Source organism: Alosa pseudoharengus, unplaced genomic scaffold (assembly GCF_046254945.1).
Source record: "Alosa pseudoharengus isolate Yale_2024_CS ecotype anadromous, Long Island Sound unplaced genomic scaffold, YU_APseudo_1.1 YU_APseudo_1.1_scf_2, whole genome shotgun sequence".
Taxonomy (NCBI): Eukaryota; Metazoa; Chordata; class Actinopteri; order Clupeiformes; family Clupeidae; genus Alosa; species Alosa pseudoharengus.
The window spans coordinates 48,429,137-48,456,174 of record NW_027468663.1 but is presented as its reverse complement, the minus strand read 5'-3'; the positions used below and the strand labels follow the sequence as shown (position 1 = coordinate 48,456,174).

General features: G+C 42.5%; 2 protein-coding genes across 3 annotated transcripts; one reads left to right on the top strand and one right to left on the bottom strand.

The window, feature by feature from the left end:
* Nucleotides 1-2,788: 2,788 nt before the first annotated feature.
* fzr1b (fizzy/cell division cycle 20 related 1b) lies at nt 2,789-13,517 on the top strand. Its single transcript, XM_076295297.1, has 14 exons — nt 2,789-2,991; nt 3,618-3,758; nt 4,028-4,129; nt 4,894-4,957; nt 5,211-5,338; nt 5,465-5,547; nt 7,518-7,701; nt 9,370-9,435; nt 9,704-9,806; nt 10,269-10,450; nt 10,676-10,909; nt 11,309-11,413; nt 12,687-12,779; nt 12,867-13,517. The coding sequence occupies exons 2-14, from the start codon at nt 3,684-3,686 to the stop codon at nt 12,906-12,908; spliced, it is 1,461 nt and encodes a 486-aa protein (XP_076151412.1). The 5' UTR covers nt 2,789-2,991; nt 3,618-3,683; the 3' UTR covers nt 12,909-13,517.
* A 524-nt stretch (nt 13,518-14,041) lies between these two features.
* Nucleotides 14,042-24,765, bottom strand: ipo13a (importin 13a). 2 transcript variants are annotated; one of them, XM_076295295.1, is made up of 21 exons: nt 24,373-24,765; nt 23,555-23,680; nt 22,740-23,359; nt 22,232-22,372; nt 21,249-21,390; nt 20,543-20,709; nt 20,130-20,250; nt 19,795-19,942; nt 19,341-19,522; nt 18,336-18,362; nt 18,051-18,185; nt 17,185-17,334; nt 17,008-17,088; nt 16,731-16,868; nt 16,535-16,631; nt 15,905-15,957; nt 15,751-15,817; nt 15,366-15,424; nt 14,999-15,088; nt 14,370-14,551; nt 14,042-14,286 (listed from the first exon to the last, which is right to left on the bottom strand). In XM_076295295.1, the coding sequence occupies exons 1-21, from the start codon at nt 24,424-24,426 to the stop codon at nt 14,190-14,192; spliced, it is 2,877 nt and encodes a 958-aa protein (XP_076151410.1). In that variant the 5' UTR covers nt 24,427-24,765; the 3' UTR covers nt 14,042-14,189. The 2 variants fall into 2 exon arrangements, with proteins under 2 accessions (XP_076151410.1, XP_076151411.1); XM_076295296.1 differs by having other exon boundaries at nt 16,731-16,799.
* Nucleotides 24,766-27,038: the final 2,273 nt, after the last annotated feature.

Genomic DNA, 27,038 nt, shown 5'->3' with positions numbered 1-27,038 from the left:
ACCCTGCGAAGTTGACCCAGATATGAGAGCTGTGAGCTCTGCTTCAGATTACTCAAAGTAAGAATACGTTAGATTTTAAATATTTATAAAAGTGTTTTTACATTGTATTAATATTTTTTTTAAAATCTCTCTAATTTCCTATTACAAATAATTTACAACAACAACACAATACATTTTATATAGCGCTTTTCTCGACACAAAACGCTTCACGGGGAAGGGGGAATCTCATTACCACCTATGTGTAGCACCCACCTGATGCAAGGCAGCCATTATGCACCAGAACGCTCATCACACACCAGCTTGAGGTGGAGAGTGAGGGAGTGAATGAGCCAATTACAGTGGGGGATGATTAGGGGGCCAGATTGAATGAGCCAGGTTGGGAATTTAGCCAGGACACCGGGCCAGAGGGAAGAGTGCCACCTACTGGCCACCCACCAACACCACTTCCAGCAGCAACATAGTTTTCCAAGGAGGTCTCCCATCCAAGAACCAGGCCCACACCTGCCTAGCTTCAGTAATTCAGGCCTGATTCTCTTTGCTCTAGTGACACATTCTGTCATGCTGTTGTTTTACATTTCTTCTTCAAGTAAAAACTACACTGATGGTATAGAAGAACAACAGTGATTAAAATTGTATTTGTGGATTGAGATGATGCTATCATGGTTGCTGTTTTAAAAATCCAGAACCTTGCCCTGAAATCAAAGAGGAATTTTAAGTGCTTGACAGTTTGCTCATCATGGCCTCGATCTTTTTAGACTATTTGCAATTGAGTATTTCAGTGACAGCTGATTTAATCAGACACTTCATGTATACAGGCAAACAGCTTTCAGTCACATTTATTCATATCATCTTATTTTGATTGGGCTCTTGATGAACAGATTCAGTTTGTTTTTGTCTTAAAAATGTATTAAAGCAGAGACTGTCTTCTAAGCCTAAATCTACTAGCACCTGACTCAAATCTTTACTAGGGATGTTGGTAGGCTAGCCTCAACATATGTGGCAAAACTGCATGCTTCTGTGTAGGCCTAATAGTTGGCCTACTTTAAGCTGTGGATGGTGTAACCACAGAAAATAACTGACATTGCCTCACTCAAATGGGAAGTGTGGGAACTTCTCTCTTCCCTCATGGTGTTGCCATATGGCAGTTATTATATCTTAGTGTTTCTAATGGGTAGTAACACAAAACCTATATTTACTATTTAAAAGTGAAGAAGGGGACTTTAATTTTGATATGAAAAAAATAATTGTTAGGTCACATGACTAGGATATGTTGTTACAGTACTTCACATTTCTATAGAGAGGTACCTCTGTGACCACCACCACCTGTCCGCTACCTTTGGGTGGCCAAATTTCAGAATTTAGGCATTATTTCTTTGAGAATTTTTTTAACACTATCTGGACTATGTAAACATGAACAATTTATCATTAAAACAAGTCTTAATGAGTTTTTTGTAAATTGGCAAAAAAAACAAATGCAAATATGGGACCTTTTTATGTCCATTCAACATCATAGGATTACACTAGGATTACATAGCACTAGGATACTCTAGGAATATTTACAACTTTTGACAATATTTGAAAGTAAAAAAAAAAACATTATTTACACTTTTATTTGTAATTCCAGACATATTGGAGTATTATAGGATATTGTAAATGTTTACCAATTCGCAACTTATCTGTGGAATAAGGTCCAGATATGATAGTGACTGGAGCAGTAAGATGTATTTTGTGTTATTGTTCACTATACAGTAACTAGACATGCTTTTTTCATCATTTCTGTTTGGGATTTTGGGAAAGATAAAAGCACATTGTTGGCTCTTCCACCAATGAAAAGTCAGGGTTATCTATAATGCAGCAGGGAGGAGAACAACATTGATATGTATAGCGGATAGAGGCTGCTGTCACCCATTCTGGCCCTATGGCTACAATTTTAGCACTTCACAGGCCCAAATTCAAGGGCAAAAGGGGTGACCTTTCTCTCCTCTCACTATAAATGAAAGAACTGGGACGGTTATTTCTCTTCCAAGGCAGACTACACTATGACAATATTACCATGATATCATCACTTTATAGCCCAAAATACTAAGTCAAGCTTACTTTAGTTCATATTTGAAAAAAACTTGTAATTAAATAAAAATACTTTTTTAAAGAAAAAATGGAGTTTACAGCATTTTCCACAGTTGCGCACTGTTGCCAACTGTTAACCAACCTTTATTTTTGTAAAAATTGTTTAGGCCCTAATACTAAAATAGATCAGACTCAGATCTATTTTTCTATAGATCTACCCAAATAGGCTAGGCCTAGCCCTCTCAAGATCCATCCAGGTTCAAGACAAATATAGCCCTGTCAGAGTCAGCTAGGCCTTGCAATTTTCCTGCATGGATTGAAGGATTTGAGGGAAACTAGCTTAGGCTACTTGCAGAATAACCGAGCAAGAGCACATGATGATGATATTTTAAGTTTGTTTTAGGCCTAGGCTACATTCTGCAATAAAAAAGGTTAAAAATTAAAAATATTAAATGTTCAAAGTTGAATGATGGCATTGCTTTGTAGGCTACCTGTAGGCCTACTCTGCTAAATTACAATAGTTGAATATCATTTAATCTAATCTTCTTCATTATAATTATCATAATAATTATCATAATTTGTATTCTTGTTTTCTTCATCAGCAATCAGCATCATCTTCCCAAATTCCTTCAATTCCCCCTTTTTCTTGTTTTCTGCAAGACCCTTGCGTGGCGCTGCAGAGGCGCAGGCAATGTTTTCGCATAACAGCTGATTTGGTCGCCATCTTGATACAGATATAAACATTGGAAGACCCTTCAGCGAAAGATTTTGGGTAGTGACATTTCAACGTCTGGGGAATTATCGTCAGTTGAACTGTAATTAGACGACTGGATCGTTCTGTTTTATTTTTGGACATTTTAAGTTATGCACATGACAGTTTTTGCTATCATACCTAACGTTAACGTGACTGTGTGAACGACAGAGGTGAGACATTTTCAGCGTCGTAGATATATCATAAGCTAACGTTAGCTGGGTTAATGTTAAATGGTAGTTGTCACAGGGGTTTGTCGCTACCTTCCCAAGTTGATAGCAGTCATTTCTTACCTTAAGTGACACGCCATTTACCTAAGGCCATTGTGACATGTTGGATAATATAACTTCTTGTGTTCAACTGACAGTAAGCTAACGTGCGAGAGCTAACCTATCGATAGCTAACTAGCTGCCATGACAACTATCCCTACGAGTTAAAGACCCCCGGTGAAGCTAAAAAGCGTTGTTTCGGGAACAGCATGCCTACATGACAGCATGAACTAAATGAACGAATGTAGGTGCCCTACGCTAACCTAGCGTTACTTGCCTGACAGTGTCAGTTCGAGTTGCTCATACCTTGAGAACCAATTCAAGAGATTTTACGAACACGACAACGTTTTTCAGTGTTCTCTGTTGGTGCTACTTGTGACCATATTCAGCAGCTTTGGTTTGTTTCAATAGTTTTTGGTTTGGTTTGGTAATTAAAGTTGTAACATGCAAGCAAACTACGAACTGACAAAAGAATTACGTTTTTCCATACTACTTTAACAATAATTCATTCGCTCATTTTCTTTCTGCAGGAATGGGAGATCTAAAGGGAGGGAGAGACTGAGGGGGAGAGAGCGTGCTGCTGAACGTTTCTAGAGATGGATCAGGAATATGAAAGACGCCTACTGAGGCAAATCAATCATCAGAATCTACCCGAGGGTCAATTGCCTAAGGTCAATCCCAGTTGACGTTTGCTATCCATGGTGCTATCTGATTTCACTACATTGTTAGTCAGTCTGACGAATTCAGGCTGCAGGTTATGAGATATTTGCTGCTTTTTCGATTTTTTCGATGCCAAAATCTCTCAGATGCATTCACAAGGAGCACTCTTTATGTAGCCATTACATGGTGTTTAATTAAGGGCTTACATGTATTTGGTTAGATGATGTAGGCCTACCAAAAAAGTCTGTCAAATCTGAATTGTCTTATTTTTACTCCACAGTCTGGTTATGCAGCATGCAGTCCTGTCAGTATCAAGTCAGGAGACAGATTCATTCCTACTCGCGCTGGGAGTAACTGGAGCATCAACTTCCATTATGCCAATGTAGGAATTTATCACTTTGGCACCTCCAACTTTTCCAACACAGTTGTCAGACCCTGATTGTAAAGTCTTAGACCCTGTTAATATTTGTTTTTAATATGCATCTTGGGTGATCCGATCACAAGTGTTCAGTTCTAAAAACAAGACGCATTGTGATCCGACCACTCAAACCACTTGCTGAGGTGGTCTGAGACTTGACTACACATCTTTTGTAGTGTAAATGCTAATTTGTTTTGATCCGTCCCGGACAATGGGAGTTCAAATGACTGTGATGTTGGCAGTAACAGGATAATAGGACAACAGGATAACATAAATGGTCAGAAATGTCTCTAGCTGTACACCTTGGATACATGTGTAAACAATGATGACCACTTGTTATGGGATTACCCAAGACGCATTCTAAAAACAAATGTATAAATATATATACTCTTTTGATCCCTGCATTTATCCCAATCTGTAAATTAGTAAAAAACACTCAGTACACAGTGAGGTGAAGCATACACTAATCCCAGCGCAGTGAGCTGCCTGCGACAACAGCGGCGCTCGGGGAGCAGTGAGGGGTTAGGTGCCTTGCTCAAGGGCACTTCAACCGTGCCTACTGGTCAGGGTTCGAACCGGCAACCCTCCGGTTACAAGTCCGAAGCGCTAACCAGTAGGCCACGGCTGCCCTCCCAGGGCAATGTAACCAAGGTTTCTCTCATTTCCTGATCATGTCATTATCGTGTTTGATTATCTTGTTTGTCCTTGTGTTTTTGGTGTCTGTCTAGGAAAACTGTCGGTCTCCCAGTCAAAATCACAGATCTAAAGATTCCTCAGCAGACACAGGCAAAGGTATATTGTGAATGTATTAGAGCCAGTTGCATGTTGTCGCCACATAGCATTGCTCATTCACTTACCTATGTAATAAACTTTAAATTAGAAATACTAAGGAAAGTACACAACATGCAACAGTCAGTGCCACACACTATAGAGAGCACACTATATTTCTGGTATACAGTTGAAACCACATCCAGAGGCATCAATTTGTCTAAGTGATAATGAATTGACCATCTGCCTGTTAATGCCCCCCCCCTTCCTCTGGCAGATGCAGTGGCATATGCCGCACTGCTGAGGAACGAGCTGCTGGGCGCGGGCATCGAGACAGTCCCTGATCCACACACAGATGACCGGCGCCACGCCGTCCTCTCCCAGGACACACATAGCCTCTTTAAGGTGAGAAGTGCTGGACTGCTTGGCACTGCATTGGCATCTGTCTCCTCTTTGCCTAGCATGTCTTGGTGGTAATCCTGATGATCTGTAGGTACTGAGTGCTCTCTTTCTGCCCTCCTCTGCCTCCAGTATACAGTGCAATCAAAGAGAGTGCCTTTTGACAGCGGCAATGAAGTCTCTCCATACTCACTCTCCCCACTCAGCAATAAGAGGTATGGAGTGTTTTATCAAACCAGATGTATAAAAAAGTTTTTTTTGCATGGCATGTTAATGCTCACTGTTGACACTGTGCTGACCTCAGAACGACCGGTGATTTGACCAGATTGAAACTAATGATGTTGAAGTGAGCAAAGTAGAAGTGAGAGGGACTATGTTCATGTGTTCATTTTCCATTTACCCCCTCACTTGTCATACCACTGCTCCTGTCATGTTATGTCCTTCTTCGTCTATGTATCTTGTGTTTTATTCTGTTTAATGTATGTATGTATCTATGTGTCATGTAAAGCATCTTTGAGTGTCTTGAAACGTGCTATACTGCAGTGTTTTTCAACCACTGTGCCGCGGCACACTATTGTGCCGTGAGAGATCATCAGGTGTGCCGCAGAAAATTACCCAAATGTCACTCACTCAGGGGCGAGTAGATTTGCGTGGGGACCGAAGGACGTGTCCACACCAATGTCAGATTACGACTGAAATGTCCCCACCAATATTCAGGTTTAAGTGGGGGGGAAAGCGCTCACATGCGCTACAAAGAGTTAAATACTTTCTCACTTTGCTGCGGATCATCTCGTACAGATCGTGTAATGTGCAGTAGCCTATAAGGGTAAATCGCGCTGATTTGAAGTTACCTATAATAACTACCAGTGAGCCGCAGGAGACGCTGCACTTCAGCTTCACTTCACTACAAGGCATATGAAGTGCGTCCAAATTCATCCATTCTTCTCTGTTGAACTCCTCGAGTAGGCTACTCATCACACATGTGTCACATGAAAGAGCCTTTTCTCAGCTTTTAAACGGTGCTATAGCCACTATTTGCTGTGATAAACAGTTCGCGAGAAAAATTAACTTCAAGAGATTTAATAATTATTCTCTGTGCCCATCTCCACATCCATTCGTCTCGGTGGAATATCGTAGGCCTACACACTCTTCACGCAACACATGACAACCCATATATCAGAATAAACAGCAGACCTTACCGAACACAAAGGTGTAAAGCAATTCCTTGTAGTTAGCTGTTCCAGAGTAATCCGGTTTTGAAATAAATTGTAGAAAAATCCAACATGGTCTTTCGGCTTTAAGCATTTCTTAAAACTGAGCTGTGCTTACATCGCCTAGATATCTGTAAATAGGCCTAGAGAATATACAGGCAGCTTATGGTTAAGAGTTGTCAATGTAGCCTTAATGATTCTTTTCACAAAATGCTAAGCATGCATGTATTTACGTTTCTTAAAACTGAGCTGTGCTTAAATGGGTCAATGCATGATTTCATAACAGACCAAATAGAAAATAAATGTTAAATATAGCCTACATATGTATACATATTAAAATCAGATTATGTGCTACACAGTATAGATCAAGTTGGACAGTAGCACATTTTAATCATGGGTAGTTGGACAGTAGCACATTTTAATCATTTTATATATCTATAGTGGCTGGTGAAAGAGTTGAGTGGCTTTTCCTTTTTTTTTTCCGGGGGAATTAGTGGGTAGTGTCCCCACCAAAGCTCAGACCAAACCTACGCCCTTGCACTCACTGGTCCAGAAAAGCAACTGTTGCATCAAAGAATTTATAACCACATGCTCTCATTGATTGTATGATTGCACTATTTGTGGTATGCAGGCATTGTACAACGGGGGCCCCATATCCAGAATTCACAGAATCATCACATATCCAGTTCAAAACAACAATTAAATTAGATATAGTCACCTACAAATGACAGAGGGTGCTTGTTTTATTGAGCAGGTCTTGCATAGAAGCCATAATAAGGCCATCTGTGTATTATTTGAAATTTTAGGCTATGGTATGTTTATTTTTTCTTCACACAGGATGCACAGTGTGCCGTGGGACATTTTAAGTGTCAAAAGTGTGCCGTGGCACAAAAAAGGTTGAAAAACACTGCTATACTGTACTAAAAGTATTCTTCTTCTTCTCCTTCTTCTTCTTCTTATTATTATTATTACAGCCACAAGCTCTTGCGATCTCCCCGTAAGCCGGCCCGCAAGATCTCTAAGATCCCCTTTAAGGTGCTGGACGCCCCGGAGTTGCAGGACGACTTCTACCTCAACCTAGTGGACTGGTCAGCGGGGAACCTGCTGAGTGTGGGCCTTGGGGCATGTGTGTACCTGTGGAGCGCTTGCACCAGTCAGGTGAGGACAAGAGAGTTTGTAATCCATCATTCACTGAGAATTCCGAAAGGTTGCAATGTCACTGATATACTGTATATCAAGGCTCGTCAATTGGTCCGGCCCGCAAGGTCATTTGTACTGGCCCTTTAAGCGCATGCTGTTCTCCACTCTTGCATCTCTCGCTCGCTTTAATTCTGCAGCCACTGCACCTCAGCCCATTGCACAAGTTAGACTACATTACAATTCATTACATTTGTACGTAAGTTGAACGTAAGTTCCATCTTAGTTGGCACTACGTTGGAGTTTATGAACTACTCATATTTAACAGGTTGCACCACACAAATAGTTTCTGTCAACAATATCGCAAAAAAAACACGGGCACAATTTCTGCAAAACTTGGTGGAAAGGTGGAGCAGATCCGACTCAAAGGGAATTTCAAAGTATTTCTATATAGTAGCCTGGCTATTTTTTTTCGCAACGATAGCGAAAGAAAAACTTGTAGTCTCTCTGTGTCCATTTAGTGAATGATGAATTTGTGCGTAGCCTAGGCTATTGCCGTTGTCCTTCATTTCTTCACGTCTTACAAAATAATGCAATAATAGTCTAGTGAAGTCAGAAATGAGCCTGTCTAAAGGCCTCTTGGAAATCATGTGGCATGTTACATTAAATGCGCACTCAATTGCGATTCGAAGCAAAAAGTATCACCGACATCACTTACTAACGAAGGTAAATTGCATTTGTAAATGTGGCGACGGCAAAACGTTTTGTGGTTAAAGTGAATTGTAGACAATATAACCAAAGAAAGTAAAGGAGATGATTTGCATCTCCCTTCACCAAATAAAGGCCGTGGTTGTGTTTCTACAATATATTGGCACAAAACATAATTTCTGCCAGAAACCAAGTAAGCTAAATGTTTTCATTGTCATCGTGAACTATGCCCATGTTCAGTAGGCTATGTTTTTCATTTATTCAAGCAGTGACATTTGGTATAATGCATGGGGTAACATGACGTGCGTCAGAAAAAAGATGGGCCTGTCCCTCTCAAAACATGTTAAAATAGTGTGATTAGAACCAGAAAAGAAACAAATCCCGGGGGAGACCCCCCCAGACCCCCGTGTTATTATTATTAGGCTATTATGACTGGCCTGCCCCCACTGCTAAAAATAATCTAGAGGTCACAGTCATCTCATTTAAATGGTGGGAACGTCAAATGTAACAAATAGGCCTATACGTCAGAAGAGCTAAATATGCGACTGATTATTACACATTTAATTCACCTGAACAGTGTTTGAATCCTGTTTGTACTCACTGGAAATCTTGGACCTAGCAGTACTGTGCAAAGCACATATTCCATTACTGTTATCTTATCACAGATTTCATTCCATATTAGCCATCAACAACCAGTTAAAGATGTTGTTATGCATGTACAAAATACAACATTTGAACACCCCTATTGCTGCTGTTGTACTTCATTGTATCTACAGCTGTAATGATTACTCATATTTCAAGCCACATTTCTCCGGCCCCTCAGTTGTGTTGCTTTTCATGAACTGGCCCCCATTACAAACTAATTGAATAGCCCTGCTGTATATGAACAGGAGCAAAAATGTCTGCTTGAGTGTTACTTGTCTCTTTTCATGTGCTGATATGTCTCTTTTCATGTGTTCATATTCATGCATTTCTGCACAGGTGACCAGGTTATGTGACCTGTCAGTGGATGGAGACTCTGTTACGTCTGTATGTTGGAATGAAAGGGTTTGTATTTTTTATGCTCCTTTGGCACACATCAAAGTTGCACACACAATACATCTAATTCAACTGTCCTTTAGATGTAGGTATGCCATAAAAACCTGTGAACCCACTGTAATGATGTTGCATTGGATAACAGTATTGCACAATTATTATGAAACTGATTAGCAACTGAAATAAGATACACAAAACATTTGTTTGCTGTTTCTGCTGTAAGGTGTAATGCCACAATCGATAATGTCAGCTGAATCTTACTCGTTGCTGTTGTCTGCAGGGTAGCCTGGTTGCTGTGGGAACGCACAAGGGATTTGTGCAGATATGGGATGCAGCGGCCAGTCGGAAGCTGACCTGCCTCGAGGGTCATTCTGCTCGTGTAGGTCAGTATCTCCACAGCACCTGCACCCGCAGATCTACAGTATGTCGATCCAAAATGTTTTGAGTGTTTATAGTAGCATCATAAGAATGCAAGACTTGCTGTCAATTATACTGTATGATGTGTACAGTATGTGCACACAGTGTGCACTATAGACTCCCTGTCAATGCAGTTAGTTGGAGTGCCATGCAGTGTGGTTATTTTGGAACATTATGTGAAGGAATTACAGAGAGCAGTTCCATACCTGTGATTGCCATGCTGTGGTTAGTACAGTCTACTCTTCATGCCTCATCATGATACATGGGGAAGCTTTTTTGAACAATTTTGCTGGGCAACTACATAACGGATTCCTTGTATTCTGATTGGATTATCTTAACAATTTACCTGCTGATAGTTAAATGTTATTCAGAAAAAAATGTGCAACAGTAGATCATAATCTAAAGCTCACCGATTCATGTCTCCTCAGGCGCGTTGGCTTGGAATGGGGAGCAGCTGTCGTCGGGCAGCCGGGACCGCGTGATCCTCCAGAGGGACATCCGCACCCCCCCTTCAGCCGAGCGCCGACTGCAGGGCCACCGGCAGGAAGTCTGTGGCCTCAAGTGGTCGCCTGACCACCAGCACCTCGCCTCAGGGGGCAACGACAACAAGGTAGAGAGGCCAGTGGGGTGTCTCGGAGCCAGCTGTGGTGGCTGCTGAGCTGTTTATGTCCTTCACTTTGTACTTGTGATACTTACCAGACTTCATTAATAGCCAATGCTTGAAGCTTGAGGCTCGTATTTTTAGAAATTAGATTTTGTCACTCACAATATATATACTGTGTGTAGTTGACAAAGAGAGCTCTTGAGAACCGTGTTCCTCTCTGCTGCCCTCTAGCTGCTGGTGTGGAACAGCTCCAGCCTGCTCCCTGTGCAGCAGTACAGTGATCACCTGGCGGCGGTCAAGGCTATCGCGTGGTCCCCCCACCAGCACGGGCTGCTGGCATCGGGCGGGGGCACCGCTGACCGTTGCCTCCGCTTCTGGAACACGCTGACGGGCCAGGCCCTGCAGAGCACTGACACAGGCTCCCAAGTCTGCAACCTGGCCTGGTCTAAACACGCCAATGAACTGGTGAGGAAATGGCTGCGCAGAGGGTTCACAGTCCACACAAGCACACCCAGTACATTCCCACACGCAAACGTGTAGCGAAACTGAAACCCAAAAGACCATCTCAAACAAATCAATCTGGAGAGGACAGGGAGAAAGCCCCACAGTCTGCAGACAACAGACTCACTCACTTGCACATGTACATGTACACACACACACAAAATACACCCATCTGGAGATGCTAAGAGAAGTCTGTTAGCTTATAGTTATCTTTATATTATCTCCTTCAGTTTTCCTCCTTACTGTTACTAAGATACATTGATATTGGCATCATCATTACTGCTGTATGACAATTTTGTACTAGTCCACATGGACACTATAAATGCATATTTTACTTATGGCTCACTGCTCTCTCCCTCCCAGGTGAGCACGCACGGCTACTCTCAGAACCAGATTCTGGTGTGGAAGTACCCCTCACTAACACAAGTGGCCAAGCTGACAGGGCACTCCTATCGGGTCCTTTACTTGGTGAGTAGATGACATGGCTATTACAACATTGACTTGCTGTGTTGCTCATACATACAGTTAAGAACAAAATTATTCATACCCTGACAAATATTGATTTAATGTTGATTTTATCTTAACCAATATGTTTGTTCTGACTAAAAATGACACTGTCACATGCCAAAAGGTTACAAGACAATGTGGGAGAAACATGGAATCATGTTGTTTTTAACATTTTTATGAAAAATGGCATGTCCAAAATTATTCATACCCTTTTTAAATAATCAATGGAAACATCTTTATTTCCCATGAAGCTCTCAAAACGGATCTTGTAATACCTACCAAACCTTTCCTTGTCTCCACAATGATTCTAGACTACCTTTTTTAACAGCAATCCGGGTTTTGAGGCAGGAACGATTATTTGCCATTACTCTGGCCTTGTGCTCACTTTTTTGACAGATTGAGGTCTGAACTCTGGCTGGGCCACTCTAAAATGTTGACATTCTTCTCTGTTAACCATTTCTTGCTTTGTTTGGCTGTATGTTTTGGATCATTGTATGGTTTAATTGTCCAATGACTCCTATTAGAGTGGTAGAGCCAGAGTCCAGACCTCAATCCGTCAAAAAAGTGAGCACAAGGCCAGAGTGATGGCAAATATTCGTTCCTGACTCAAAACCTGGATTGCTGTTAAGAAGGTAGTCTAGAATCATTGTGGAGACATGGAGAGGCTTGGTAGGTATTATAAGAACCATTTTGAGAGCTTTGATGGCAAATAAAGATGTTTCCATTAATTATTTAAAAAGGGTATGAATAATTTTGGACAGACCATTTTTCATTTTCATTCTTCTTTTGATTCCATGTTTCTACCACATTGTCTTACAACCTTTTGCCATGCGGCAGTGTCATTTTCAGTCAGAACAAACATATTGGTCAAGAGAAAATCAACAGTAAATCAATATTTGCCAGGGGTATGAATAATTTTGTTCTCAACTGTATGGCAGTGTGTGGTTGTCTACCGCCATATTAACACAGGGCTTAAAGTTCTCAGGCACTGTGCTTGAAGTCAGGCTTGGGCCATGTTAAGATTTGTAAATAGATAACGGTATGTAACGATTTCTAGTAACTTACGACATTTTCATCGCTTTAAACTCTGTTTACAGTCATGGTTCTTTCAGTTTGGAGATCGCACATAGAAATGTAATGCTTGTAACTCATGCCCTTGGAAGTAAATGTGCCCCATCTGTACCGCTTTGTTCTTTGACTTCATCTCCCTCACTGTCTGCTGTCTTTCTCTCAGGCCGTTTCTCCAGATGGGGAGGCCATTGTGACGGGAGCAGGAGACGAGACCCTGAGGTTCTGGAACGTCTTTAGTAAAACACGATGCACCAAGGTAAGGGCCATCACTGACCATCCGTCACAGAATTAATTGCTTCATCCAGTCCTTGTTAACTCTCTCTCTGTGTCGTCCTCCACCCAGGAGTCCAAATCTGTATTAAACCTCTTCACCAGGATACGATAGTGACGCTAGAGGAGACATGCTCATCTGCATGACTGGACAACAAGAAAACGCTTCACTGTACTTGTCTGGGGAAAATGCCTGATCTGCAAAGTCAACTCAGTTTCATGAGCTGTGATTTAGGAAATGGGAGAAAAATAAAAATGAAAAACAAGCAAACAAAATAATTCCTACTCCATTCCTTGTCCTAAACTCACTGAACTGCATTGAAGGCATTGACTCCAGGCCTGAAAGGAAAGCTCATACATTTGACCTGTGAACTCCAACACCGATGACCTTCTCTACTGTCAAGGACTGTCCACCAATCCTGGCTCTCTCTGAAGCGATGTCATTCATTTACACACCTACCGAATGGGGACTTTTTCAGTTGAATATCCGTCTTCTTTTTACTGTATGTTGTGAATGTCAACAGATATGTTTTATTACATGAGTAGAAGTATTAATCAAAATATTAAACTATATATAAACAGTGGGTTGTGTCTTGCGATGAATGCGAGGCACAAGACTTGTGACCTTCTCGTGAGATTTTTCTATATTTTGATAAGTGTACACTGTATGACATAAGCTATCATGCAATCTTCTACAACAGAATAAATACACTACTTCTGTGAACATCTGTACATGTTTTTTTATGGATTTGCTGTCTATCACGCAGACACGTGATAATGTACATGCCACGTGATAATGTCACGCAGGCAGGGATAATACTAAAGGAAATGAATATGGTACAAGTGGGGTGTGCAGTATTTCATAAATATGCTAGATCCTGGGCAGCCGTGGCCTACTGGTTAGCGCTTCGGACTTGTAACCGGAGGGTTGCCGGTTCGAACCCCGACCAGTAGGCACGGCTGAAGTGCCCTTGAGCAAGGCACCTAACCCCTCACTGCTCCCCAAGCGCTGCTGTTGTTGCAGACAGCTCACTGCGCCGGAATTAGTGTGTGCTTTACCTCACTGTGTGCTGAGTGTGTTTCACTAATTCATGGATTGGGATAAATGCAGAGACCAAATTTCCCTCACGGGATCAAAAGAGTATATACAGTATACTTATATATATATATATACTTAATACTTAGATTCCTCTTGCCTCCAACTACTAACAACTGATAAAGAGCACCACACAGGGGAAACATCTCAAATCTTTTAATAAAATCATACAAATGCAAACAAACACAGATAAGTATGTCAAAACCTAGAAAAGATGCCTTGTTTCCTTCCAGCAATGTCCACGAAAATATTAGAGTGTTTGGTGTTCAGTTTAGTGAGCCCTTCTCATGTTGGGACAGTTCAGTAATCACCAGCGTACTCTGTGCCGTGCAGACCTCGACACTGCTGAGAAAAGTCTCTCACTATTTCCCTTATGCGCCTCTTGTTTGTTTGCTCCCTACACGGAAAAGAAGAGTTTTGGGAGTGTTACTTAGGCAACTTGGCACACAACAGGAACAGGACAGTGATTGATCAGTTTACCTGAGGATTTGTTGACTGAAAGTTTGTTTCTGCTCCATGGAGACACGTGCTGAAGGGAAGTTGGGTATCAACATGACCTCCTGCAGCCACACAGACATGGGGCTGTGGCAGTGGCAGTTCAAGCACAACAGCACCTCTGCAAAGTACTCCATCAGACTGCGGGGTGCCTGGCCCCCCACGCCCTACACAAGAGAAATATTCCAGCAAGCTGCGTTAGATGCTTTGCATCTGTGATGTGATTTAAAATGGAGGCTGTTTGGTCACATAAATGATCATGGGAATTATTTCCAACCTCAGACATTCCATCCAGCAACAGATACGAGGGTGATGACACACACAGGGCAGTTAGTTCAGCAATGTTGTTTGGGCACTTTCCGATTGATATTGGGCAAGGATTTTTTATTTATAGATCTTCAGAGGGTTACTTCTTGCGATATGTCCAATCAGAGCCGGTAATGTGACTGGTCAACAATGTTGCTCAAAAAGTTGCCCTGTGCATCAACACCTCATCTCATTTGACATAACATTGTAAAGTGTATAGTGGAGGTGGCCACTTTCTTCTTCATCTACCAACACAGCGTATGGAAACTGTGCCACAAGAAACAAAATGGAAACCTGTGGGAACTCACCTCCAGCAGGGACTGAAGGAGCAGTTTACCATCTTCTTGCAGCACCTCACCCACTGCAGGGATGTCTTCACAGTGGGGAACCAGCTCTGTCTGTGAGAAGCAGGAAGGGTTCAGAGAACACACAGCAGTGGTGTATCAGAACACAAACAGACTGACGGCGTTCATATACTCCTGTCCTGACCATCCACTAAATGTAAGTGCATTCATATGAACCTCAACGGAGAGGACAGTGAAACATTAAATAAACACATTTACACATTTTAGACACATTTACACATATCAAAAACTGCATAATTTATCCTGCTATGTGCTGCCTGTAAAATGGTGTTTGTGCTCAAAGTCTCTAAGGAATGCACGGTGGACTTACAAAAAACAAACATGTAGATTTCACAGTGGGTTTCTCAGGGAATTTGAATGACAGGATTCCTGAAGGAATAGAAAAAAGCCCACAGATTACATAAACATTGAAACTTAGATTCCAATAGCGATAAGTTAGTAGATAATTTGGTTCCTAGCATCTAACAACTGTGCGGTCAGCAGCCTTGGGATATGTACTCACAGGGTAAACATATAGATCGGGTAACTGAGAATGAGATTAAACCAGTGTATGCCAAGTCACTATTGTTGTCTCAGCTAAACGGGTTTCAATTACATGTAGCACCAGGAAATGGTCCCTGCCATTAGGAAAACCACAAAACAGTATTGAGTGTCCAGGCCAGGGTCAGACTGTGGTTAGTAGGTCATGTTCTCACCACAGTAGAAAAGAGCTTTGATGTCCAATGTCTCAGAGAGGTACAGCTCCGCTTTTCTTTTCAGCACCTGGGAAGCACCATCAGGGACATCAGAGTTACAGAGTTGTACTTGTGTCCATTAGGACTGAAAAGCTTTAATAGGCTCATAACCAACCTGTGCATGGAGTTGCATGAATGAATCCACAATGTCAGGATGATCTCTTGGCTCTACAATACAATCATGCATAGATGTGAAATTAAACCATAGTAGCATCTTAAAGTTGAAATAATGTTCTGTGTACATCACTGGACAAATGAACAGACCTTCATTTATCAAGTCTGAATAGGGTTGAAACGGAATAGCGAGGGTCGCAATTAATCGTGCGGCTTACAATTCAGATTATGTGGGAGTATTTTGCTGTCCAGAGGCTACACGGTGAACATGTACCAACATTTTAAAAAGCACCACAGCTTTTTTTAATGTATAGCAAAAAAGGCAAGCAGAAGTAGTGCTGGTCTTGCCCAAAAAGTAATATTTGAGAATCATTTTTAAATGTATTATATAGTGAATATTGAACTGAAAATTTACTTTTACACATTATATTTCAAATTGCAATATTTGTCAGAAAAATCAAAATGAGATATTTTCCCCAAATTGTTCAGCCTTAGACCTGAACAGACCATGAACTTTTAGTAATCATTGATACACACAATAAATAAGTATGTTAAAATGATGTGGTACATTCCAAAACCACAGTGATGCTTGCTGTTGTCAGATAAGCAATGATTTGTTTTGTTTTTTTACCTCGCTGAAAGATAGACAGCGTGATGGAGGTCAGTAGCTCAAGTAGTGTCTTGACAGGGCCAAAGTGTTCTTTCTCACCAGAGAATATGTGAACAAGCTGGTGAAAGAGAGACATGAAAGACACAAGCCATTATATAAACCTGAGATCTGATGAGGACTCGAGTAACTCCCTCTTGGAGAAAACATGTCAGCTCACCTGTCGTGTGAGGTCAAGGGCGGCAGCCTGGGGGACGGCACCATACATCTGCCCCACCAGCTCACTCAGCTGGGACACCAGAGGGGCAAAGCTACTCAGCAGGGTCTTCAGGGACTTGTCAAAGATGGCACAAGCAGCCTCCACACAGGAGAGAAAAGGATGACCACACCAAAATGCAATGATGGACAGAAAGACAGATCAATAGCTACCGTAGATAGATAGATAGATAGATAGATAGATAGATAGATAGATAGATACAGATATAGATTGCTCTTACTTCCACTACTTCAGAGTCAGTAAGCCACTTGCTGAGGACAGCTTGAATAAGAGGGAAGAACTGCTGCAGTATAACAACAACCTGCAGACATTTAATCAATAACAAGTTAATTAAAACACTTGTTCGTTAAAAGTCTACACAAAGTGGAAGGCATCTTTTGAGGTCTCCATAACTTACAGGGTGGGGGTCGGGATGTGGTGCTGCTGCTGGTCGGGCTATGGCCATGTCCTCAGAGCCCTCACGCTCAGAACTGGTGTCCAGCGTGGTGAATAGACTGGACAGCAGGCCCAGGATATGGACTATGGCTGATTTGTTGGATGGGTTAGGCTGGACAGAGATGTGTCTTTTTTAGTATGCTGTATCTCTTTGGGAGGACATTGCAAAACAAAGGAGTAATCCTGTGGTCATTAAGAGATATTACAACATTTCTCTTGATGGGATTGATTTCTGTTGATTATCTCTTTCCTATTTATCAGTGGTTGATCCTGTTTTGTATGTTTGTGTTCTATGCATTATTTTAGTGTGCATGTGAAAATCAGTGTTCATTTTCTAAAGTCATGTTCCTTTCCCCAGTAACAAGGCACAAAGCCAAGGACAGACGTGTAGATATCTCCTCTCTTTGTTTACGTTCTTCTTCACATTTGTTGACAGTTAATGTGTTCAGCTGTGAGGGTCAGGGCTGAGTTAAAGATACCCTATGTCCTTGTGATCTTTGTGATATGGAGATAAAACGGTCTCCCTGGGATGACCGGGGAAGTGAGTTGGCGACAGATGCTATGTTAGACTGAGTCAGACGGATGCCTGCCTGCTTTATTAAGTGTGACAGCAATGTGACATCAAACCATACAATTTCATCAGTTTGGGTATAACAATCTATTTGAACTAGAGACCAGTGGCTCAAGTCTGTATAGCTCCTCTCTCCATTGGTGTGCCATTGAAAGGCCAAAGCCGTGTCTTCTGATTGATCACCAACCATTGCCGACCCAAATCTCCTCCTCTGCAGAGAAAATGACCATCACTCCCTATGCTCAAACTGACCGTACCGTCTCCTTTGTCAAGTGCTCCAGCTGCTGGAGGTGAGGGCTGAGCAGGGGCAGGAGCTTCCCCAGGATCTGCTCCCCCGGCAGGGCTGAGATCAGGAAGCCCAGGGCCTGCATGAGCCACATGCATTGGGCACTCTGCACACAAGACCAGCAGGGTTTTACAGGCAATGCACACACCAGCAGGGTTTTACAGGCAATGCACACAATAGCATCTTAAAGGCTTGTATATCACTTCTGTACTTTAATGCTGTACTGTATACCATTGATATTAAAGATATGACTGACCTTGTGAATCTGTTTGACAAGAACATCCTGTGGAAAGAACAAATAGTTTTAGCTCAACCTTTTGAGCTCAACCCAGCTCTTTTTTTTAGCTCAACCTCTCAAGTATGAAATAGAGGCCCACTCCCGCAATATTCTGTCCCGCTCCCGCATTAATGTGTCATTTTTAGTCCCGCTCCCGCCCCCGCATCTGTAACATGATGTCCCACTCCCGCCTGCTAAAGCCCGCATGCAGGAGGGATAGCCTATTCAGTTTTCCTTTTGTCTCACGAAAGGAGCACACACACCTGAGAAAGACTCCAGATGTCAGTTTCTTGGTTCTGAATGTAGGCTAACAACTGAAGTAGGCCTAGTCTGGTGCCCTCTTCCTCTGTCATGATTTCGAGTTGATCAATGAGCAGCAGGAACAAATTGAACCCACGTAAACGACAATATAGGCTATAGGCCTGCTATCCATCAGTTATGCTTAAACCCCGTTTTTTAATGTTGCCTAACAGAACATCCAGCTGAACTATTGTTATGAACACTACTTTAATCATTTCCATATTTAATTTTACGCACATATTTAATTTGCGGGAGTGCAGTGAATCATCGGTTTGTCCCGCACCCGCGAACGCACCTCTCTCATCCCGCCCACTCCCGCAAAGAGCTTTCAAAAGTTGTCCCGCGCCGCACTCTTTTGCGTCGGGACCCGCGGGTCTACCGCGGGAGTGCAGACCTCTAGTATGAAACCCACAGTTATATAGGGTCAGCGTGTTGTCATGCCAACTGAAAGCATATGGTGAAGATTATAACTTCAGAGGCCCTGGCTTCAGGTACTGAACATACAGTAGAGTAGATATATTAGTCGCCCTCCACACACACACACACACACACACACACACGCACACACACATATGCAGTATATCTACAGAATGCTATTCAGTGCATTAATAATACACTGTTTACAGCAGATTTTACAGTACATGCTGATTTAAGTACCACTGAGTTTGCATAGGGTAAACTCACCTGTGTAGCAGCCAGGATGTTGTCAGTGTGGGGCTGTAGGTTGTACCGGCACTCGCGACAGATTCTCTTCAGGGCAGAGACGCTGGACACGGACAGGTCCGGATTGGTCAGAGCCTGGAGCACCACGGGTAGAATCCCACCGAGCATGAGAGGGTGGTCTGCCAGCCACTCCCCCAGTGAGCCTGCACAGAAAACAGAGACCAAGTATTAAAGGTACTATTATGGTGAATAAGACTATATGAATCAATCAAATACAACCATCTCTTCAGGGCTACTGAAGCCACATTGCTGACTGAATTGAATGGTGTATTACTTGGTCTGACAGCTGAAGGACCATGAGATGAATTGAGCAAAAAGTGCATTAGATTACATTAGATTGGATTAGATTAGAACAGGACAAAGATCGGCTATATATGATCAATTAAGTGGTTCATATAGATCGTAAGAACTGTACCTATGGTGAACATGACGGTATCTGCCAGCTCCACATTGGTAACATTGATCAAGGGGATCAGGCCAACCAGGCCTGGGATGACATCAGAGTAACTGACGTCGACAGTCTCAGCGATGGACTGAAACCCAAACAGAAGTGCCTCTATATCCTCCATGAGAAACAGAAGATTGGAAAGAAAAATGTTTATGATTAGTAAAGCCGGTTAGGTGGTGTGTGTGTGTGTGTGTGTATGTATGTGTGTGTGTGTGTGTGTGTGTGTGTGTGTGTGTGTGTGTATGTGTGTGTGTGTGTGTGTATGTGTGTGTATGAATAAGGAGGTTGCTTGTTAGACTAACCTGCCAGGAGGCTGTTCGTCCTGACTCTGTCAGGAGGCGGCCGAGTCTGTCATAAAGGTTCCTCAGTAGCTCAGGCCCCAGCAGGTCATACACATACATCAGCGTGTCTGAGATGTCTACCCTAGGATGTAAAGATACAACATAACTATGACAGAAGCATCAGTCTAGGTGTATTAAAATTCATACATTGTTATCACACTATGATTTATGATTTTGCCAAAGAGCACCCCCTACGATAAGAATTCTATCAAATGTTTGATAAGTGCCTATTTACATTTGTGCAAGTGTAGTGTTTAAGACATTCATGACACATTAATACATAATATTAACAACCAGTTATATTAACATCTGTAACCCAGTTTCCCTGAATTGAAATAGTGACCACCTAAATTACTAATCAGATTTGTGTGGACCTGTAGATTCTGAACTGCTCCTTGTCATCAGATGACCAAGAGGCGAAAGCCTCATCACTTGGAAAATGGGATTTGTGCAGGAGAACATCTACCAACTGGAAATACAAGGGCCTGTACATCTGCAGGTAAAGTGCCTGTCGATCTGCATCAAAGGACAGAATGTCATCCTAAGAAGAGAGTAAAAAGCAGTCTCAGTACAACCACTAAGATCTTGAAATGGTTTGTTGTGGTTGTTGCAGCCAAAACTGACTGAACTTGCTGAAGTGTTTCACAAAAAGTAGTTTCATTTTGGTGATTTTTCAGTTTATTTAATTGACTGTGGGAATTCCTAAAAATCATGATTTCACCAGGATCTTGCAAGGGTGTGTTGTGATTGTTGTGACCAAAAGCAACTGAATTTGTGATTGGAAATTGCTGTCAAAATAAAACGCTCTAAAAATCAATGGAATTTCATGATTTCTTGTTTTTGCCAAAATATTATGCCTATAAAAGAAACCTGCAACACACTTGCAAATATAATATTTATTAATTAACCCTATAGCAAGGGATCACAAAAAAGGGATGACAGACTACCATACATTACATAACAACATTAACCATTCCTCTTTATGGGAAAACTATTTCCATGCTGAATTACGACTGCATAGAATACAGTACCTCAGACATTTGAGAAGAAACACATGTGGAGATAGAAAGATGGACTTACCTGCAGTGTGTACCAGAAGGTGAGCGTGAGAGTGCTGGTGGTCTCGTCCACAGGGTAGTGCCCAGGGATGCCTGTGCAGAACAGGATCATGTTGACCAACGCCTGGAAACCTTGCCACTGGTCCACATGCTCTAGAAGGGTCCTGCAGAGTGGATTCAAAGACAAAAAAAAAGAAAAACACCAAAGTGAGATGGGTAGTGTGCCGTGTTTCATTAGCTAAACACACGGTCGGATAGAGTCCAGAATGAATTTCATCAAGCCAGTACCTTTCCGGAAATGTTGCTGCTGCAGCTGGCGTCTTTAGGGGAAAGTCCGTAGGAGTCGATTGCCGAGTGTGGAGTAACACGCTCTGGAAATTCACAATTTCGTTGCCGTTTTTAAAAAAAAAAAAAAAACATAGTCCAGTATTTCTTTCGAAATTGAAATGAAGTTGTGGATGGACTGGACTATGTTTTAAATTTTTTTTTTTTTAAAAACGGTGACGAAATTGTGAATTTCCAGAGCGTGTTACTCCACACTCGGCAATCGACTCCTACGGACTTTCCCCTAAAGACGCCAGCTGCAGCAGTAACATTTCCGGAAAGGTACTGGCTTGATGAAATTCATTCTGGACTCTATCCGACCACATAAAGACCTCGGGATACTTCGGTTTGGCTTTAGGGACCCTCTACTCACTACCACGTAAGTGTAATGTTGTTTGGAACTGTAGAAGAGGTATAAAAATAGCGTTTTGTAGCGGCTAAATGACTTGCCCTGGTCACTTCCAGGCTAACGAGTTTTGACTAAAAACGGTAAAATCGAACTTTCTCAGAACACATCCGAATGACATGATTTTGATGTCAACTCAACGTATGTACTCCCAATCATCTGTAAATTGATCTAAAGTGCATTTTACTCCGGATAATTCCTTTAAGCACAATATGTCCTCCTTCTCCAGGGCAGAGCTAAGGTACTAAGAACACTAAGCGCCAACAACACTGTACCTGCAGTGGGTTTCCCCGAGAGCGACAGCGATTCTGCAGATGCCATGAGAGGTCTCCATGTCTCCCGTCTCCACAGCCTTCCTCAGCTGATCCTGCAGGCCCAGAACCTGAGGCACCAACTTGACCAAGGTGTCAGCAAACCTGCCAAAACCAATTGGAATTTGTGTATGCGTTTACCCAAAAGACTATACCAACGAAACTTAATTAAGTATATAATGTTGCTCATGTTTTTTTTTTATTTTTTAAAACAGCCGAACAAAAAACTACAGAATGTGGAACAAACGTGTGCTGCTGTTCTTCAGTACTAAAAACACCAAGTTATCCATACTGACATACAGTACATGTATAGTATGTTTGTTCAGTTACTAACGTCCACTACATAGATAAATGTGAATGGTTTGCATGATTATGCCTGTTACTATCAATAAATGTTAAAGATTATAACCAGTTTAACTGAAAGCACTGAATGTCCCGAAAGGTCTCCACCTCCGCTTATGTTGCCACTCACCTATGGGAGTCAGGCTGGGAGATGGTGCTAACGATAGTCTCCACTGCGGTGTCAAACAGCTCTGGGTCTGCCAGCGTGCTGAAGCTGTCCTGCAGCAGCCCCTCGCTGTCCCCCAGAGAGACGTCCAGAGCCATCCAGGAGGCCAGGCAGCGCAGCACCCGCATCTTCACCTGCGTCGGGGAGTCGGCCTGCCTCAGGAGCTGCTGCAGGAGAGGACAGACGGCGCTCCACTGCCCAGCCAGAGCGCTCCGTAGCTGGGTGCGCTGCACCGCTGGGACCCTGCTGTTCTGGAACTCCTCTGGGAGCACGGCTAGGAGCTCCAGCATGGCGAGGCAGCGAGCACGGCCATCAGCCCCGGTGGTGATGCCCTGTCCTGTCTGGAAGGCCTGCAGCAGGTCGGGCAATGCAGTGGGCCAGGTGTCCGGCATGGTGTGGAGGACCAGGGAGGCCAGGGCGACGCACAGCCTGGTCAGCACCATCTTGGGCCCACTGGCGAAATGGCCGACCTGGGCGATGAGTTGGGTCCTGAGGGAGACGTGCTGCTCTGTGGGAAGGTCACTCCAGCTCCGCGAGATCTTGGCGTGCAGCGTGCTTGCTCCAAAAAACTGGACCTCTGGGACCTATGCAAAGAACTAGGGCAGTTACCAGGCAACACAGCATTTCACATCCTTATTTTTCGACTGTTGATTCTGTGAAATATCATTCCTCAACGTTGCAGTCTAACTATCCCTCCCTTTCACTCAGCCCACCACATTTAAATTACATTTATAAGCCCCCAACACCACTGCTGAGTGGTTGTGTGTGCACTTGGCTACCTTGTCCTGACTGAGCAGAGCCCAGCAGAAGTGCCAGGCTTGAGGAGACATCTGAGCCTGAGTCAGCCACTTCTGAGCCACGTTCTTCTGGGCCATGTCCGGATCATAATAAAGCTGATGGAGAGCCTGAGCGATAACAAATGTAAGGAGAGTGAATTGAATTCAAATGACTGACACACACACACTCACACAAGTTTACTTGCAATGGTGGTTTGATTCAGGCATTTCCTTTGAAGCGAAACTAACATTAGGGAAAAAAAGCCTGTTCCATTGCTCATTGTTTCCACAACTGTTAGAAGTCTTGATGTTGCCAACAGCAACAACCCTCACAGAACCACATGGCACATTTTATAATTATAGCATAGCTTACAAAGATATCCTATTACATATAACCCCACTGCCTCCTCAAGCTGAGTCCTTTGCAGGGCACAGTCGTTGGAATTTCATTTGTCAGTTGGATATTAATTCCCTGTTGGAACAGATGTCCCAACAGTTTTGTCAACCTAAAGCAATACAGTATTTGGCTATATTTAACACCATGCCACAAAACCTCCTAAAACAATACCAATCCTTTTCTCTTAGCCTGCCTATTTAGTTGAAGTATGAGTGTGGTTAGGCATCTATTTAAGTAGCCTATACTCTTATTGGCCTTTAGTTGTTGTATTTTCTAATCTGTAGTTCTATGTAGTTTATAAGAAAATGGTTCATACAGTGATGCATAGAACAGCCCTGTAAGAATAAGACCAAGGCCGCCTGGCCTGAGTAATGGTCGTTTAAAGGCTACACTGATCAAATGAGTTAACTGATAAAGAGCTTACCCTCTCCACAGCTTCCACGGTGAACTCAGCCGCCTGAGCTGAGCCGGACTCCATGTTTGACTCAGTTCGCAGAAACCGTGCGAAGAAGCGCAAAATAATCGATTGAGTATCAGGGCGTGAACACTGGGGTCATCGTCAACACAATTCGCGTAGTCAAAACGTGCGCATGAGCGGCGCCCTTTCGACTCCTTTAATCGGATACTCTCAAAGAAGGCAAGCAGACAGTCTGAATTTTGACATGTAGGCCTAGTCCCGCCCACCAACACCAGAGCACACGTGAAGACTTGACAGCTGACATATCGCTCGGACAACGAGGGGACGCCAGAGCATCGTCCCGCTGCTCAGGCTTCCATATGAGCAAAAGAACAAAGGATTGGATCGTATCGGGATTGATTTCAGGTTTTGTTTTTCAGGCTAGTTGAGTCCGTTTTCTTTTTTCTTTGTTCGATTTAGGATCCTAGGCAGCTCTGGGTGTGTGAGCATACAATCGTACCCCTCCCCTTCTTTCCCTAGACCCCGTGGGTATTTTTAGAGATGATGTTCCCAGTCAAGTAACGTAACGGAAAGACAACCTCTTAGCTGAAGAGTGAGCAAGGCGACAAATGAAACACCGCTCCACCACGAAAGAAACACCCATGAACATGAAAACTACAAGTTATATTTTTGTGGGTGCGCTGGTGATTCTATCCAATTCCGGCAAATTGTCAGGTAAGATATTCAGGAGATGCAAGCTATTCCGTCGCTTACATGACAGGCCTAATACAGATATATAGGGGACATCTACGTCTGTTAAGTGGCATCGATTGGCAAACGCGAATATAGCCTAAATCTATCTTTTGAAAAGAGTCAATGGACGGATCATTGTCTTTGGGGTGGATGGGTAACAGGACGGTTCTGTGTTAACTCTTTTAACTATGGAGACCAAGGCGCACAAATTATGTTGCTTACGCAACGGTCAATTTTCATTACGCATGGCTTATTCTGCAGACCTATAATTTACAGATCACGGTATCAGTAGTTTAACATATATATTTAACTCTGGCTGTTTTATCACTAGTCATCATGAGCACTTGATGTTTGTTCCTAACGAAATGCTGTTATGTCTTAAAAGGTTTAAATTACGCATGAAAGTAGCCTAGTTGGCCCTAAATCAATGCACAAAAGTGATTTTAAAAAGTAATGCATTAAAAGTACTCAAACTCTATTGGTTTAACATGATTTTAGGCTAAGCATTAAATGTAGAGCCAGACAGCAGAGTAAGTCATTGTTTTAGTTATTTGAATAACAATTTTATGCTGGAAAACAACCAAGCCATTAGAGTGCAGTTTTTCTTAGATCTAATTAGGTCATTGAATTTGGAATATGACCTAATTTGAATTTCAGAGATCAGAAAGATAAATAAACATATATTTTCAAAGATAGACATCATCAAAGCCCAAACTCTCTCATCGGAAATTAACACTAGTCTACATCCCTGTTGTTTTCTCTGTTCTTGTTCATAAATCCTCAGAGATGCCTAAATGTCAGTTGTTTGCACTGTATAGCCCTTTAAAACTGCTTTGTGGTTGGCTTCCCTGAATTATACATTAGTCCAGAATCAGATCAGGCTAGTAGATCTACAGTACAGGCAGTGCCCCCAATGCTATGCAGCCTTTGGAATATTCTGTACTGTGGGCTATATTTTATTTATTTTTTTTGTTTGCAGTTTGTTGCCAAAGCTTTAAAATTGGTCCAATTATGTGAAAGGCTGATTAAATAGACCTAAACATTCCTCCCACTGACAGTGAGCACACATTATGCTGTGTGATGTAGCCTATATTTCATTCAGTAATAGAGATAGTCTAACAGGGGTCGTGGAGCTAAATGTCTGTTATGAGTTATGTGTGAGCTACATTATTCAGTTCCCCTGTTGTCTTGCTGAGTTTTTCCATTGCAAGCACTATTTGTTTCCTCCTATAGGTCAGTCCACGGATCCACCACACACTGAGCCCCCAACTGTCCAGTCGGATGTAGGGGCACCCCACTCCATCACTATCTCCCCCTCCAGCCCCAGAACGGATGCTGGAGAGGTAGCCTCGAGTGCTCCACCACACGTGCAAACCTCCCATCACGCTGCCACTCTCCCCTCCCTGTCAGAGGCAACCTACGTCACTGCTTTGTCACCAGAACTTAGCAGTGTCTCTGGAGGAAGGACAGACACAGCTACTCTACATACGACAGCCTCTCTCCACACCCTCTCAGTCCTCCCACAGAATGACTCCAGCCTCAGCCCTAAAACAGTCCCATTCATAGGTACAGTGTGAGAAAACATCATCAGCTAGCAAGTGTGGAAGGCTTCTCTGATTTAGTTTTAAGTCTGTGTCATGGATGATGGAAATATAACTTGCATTTATTCCCTACAAGTTAGTCATGTACTACATTTAAAATCAAAATATAGATATTAGAAGTCAATTGGGATATAAATGAGAACATGCGAAACTATACTGTAATACTGAAGAAAACACAAATTAGTTACACAGTAGCCTTCACAATATATATTTTATGTTCATTATAATTACATAACCATAATAAATTAAATTTGATCAGAACTATACAACTCATACTTTGCTACATTTCTCTGTAGCACCTGTGGCGTGTGTTTGTAAATACCGACAGCGGCGTTGTAA

What these genes read in the sequence shown, in the direction of transcription:
- ipo13a (XM_076295295.1), bottom strand. Translation starts at nt 24,426, where the DNA reads ATGGAGTCCGGCTCAGCTCAGGCGGCTGAGTTCACCGTGGAAGCTGTG. An exon ending in GACGAACAGCCTCCTGGCAG is followed by an intron (nt 19,943 to 20,129) that starts GTTAGTCTAACA and finishes TTTCTCATGGAG; the next exon opens with GATATAGAGGCACTTCTGTT. An exon ending in TCATGCAACTCCATGCACAG is followed by an intron (nt 15,818 to 15,904) that starts GTTGGTTATGAG and finishes GGTGCTTCCCAG; the next exon opens with GTGCTGAAAAGAAAAGCGGA.
- fzr1b (XM_076295297.1), top strand. Translation starts at nt 3,684, where the DNA reads ATGGATCAGGAATATGAAAGACGCCTACTGAGGCAAATCAATCATCAG. An exon ending in CCGAGGGTCAATTGCCTAAG is followed by an intron (nt 3,759 to 4,027) that starts GTCAATCCCAGT and finishes TTTACTCCACAG; the next exon opens with TCTGGTTATGCAGCATGCAG. An exon ending in GGAGCGCTTGCACCAGTCAG is followed by an intron (nt 7,702 to 9,369) that starts GTGAGGACAAGA and finishes ATTTCTGCACAG; the next exon opens with GTGACCAGGTTATGTGACCT.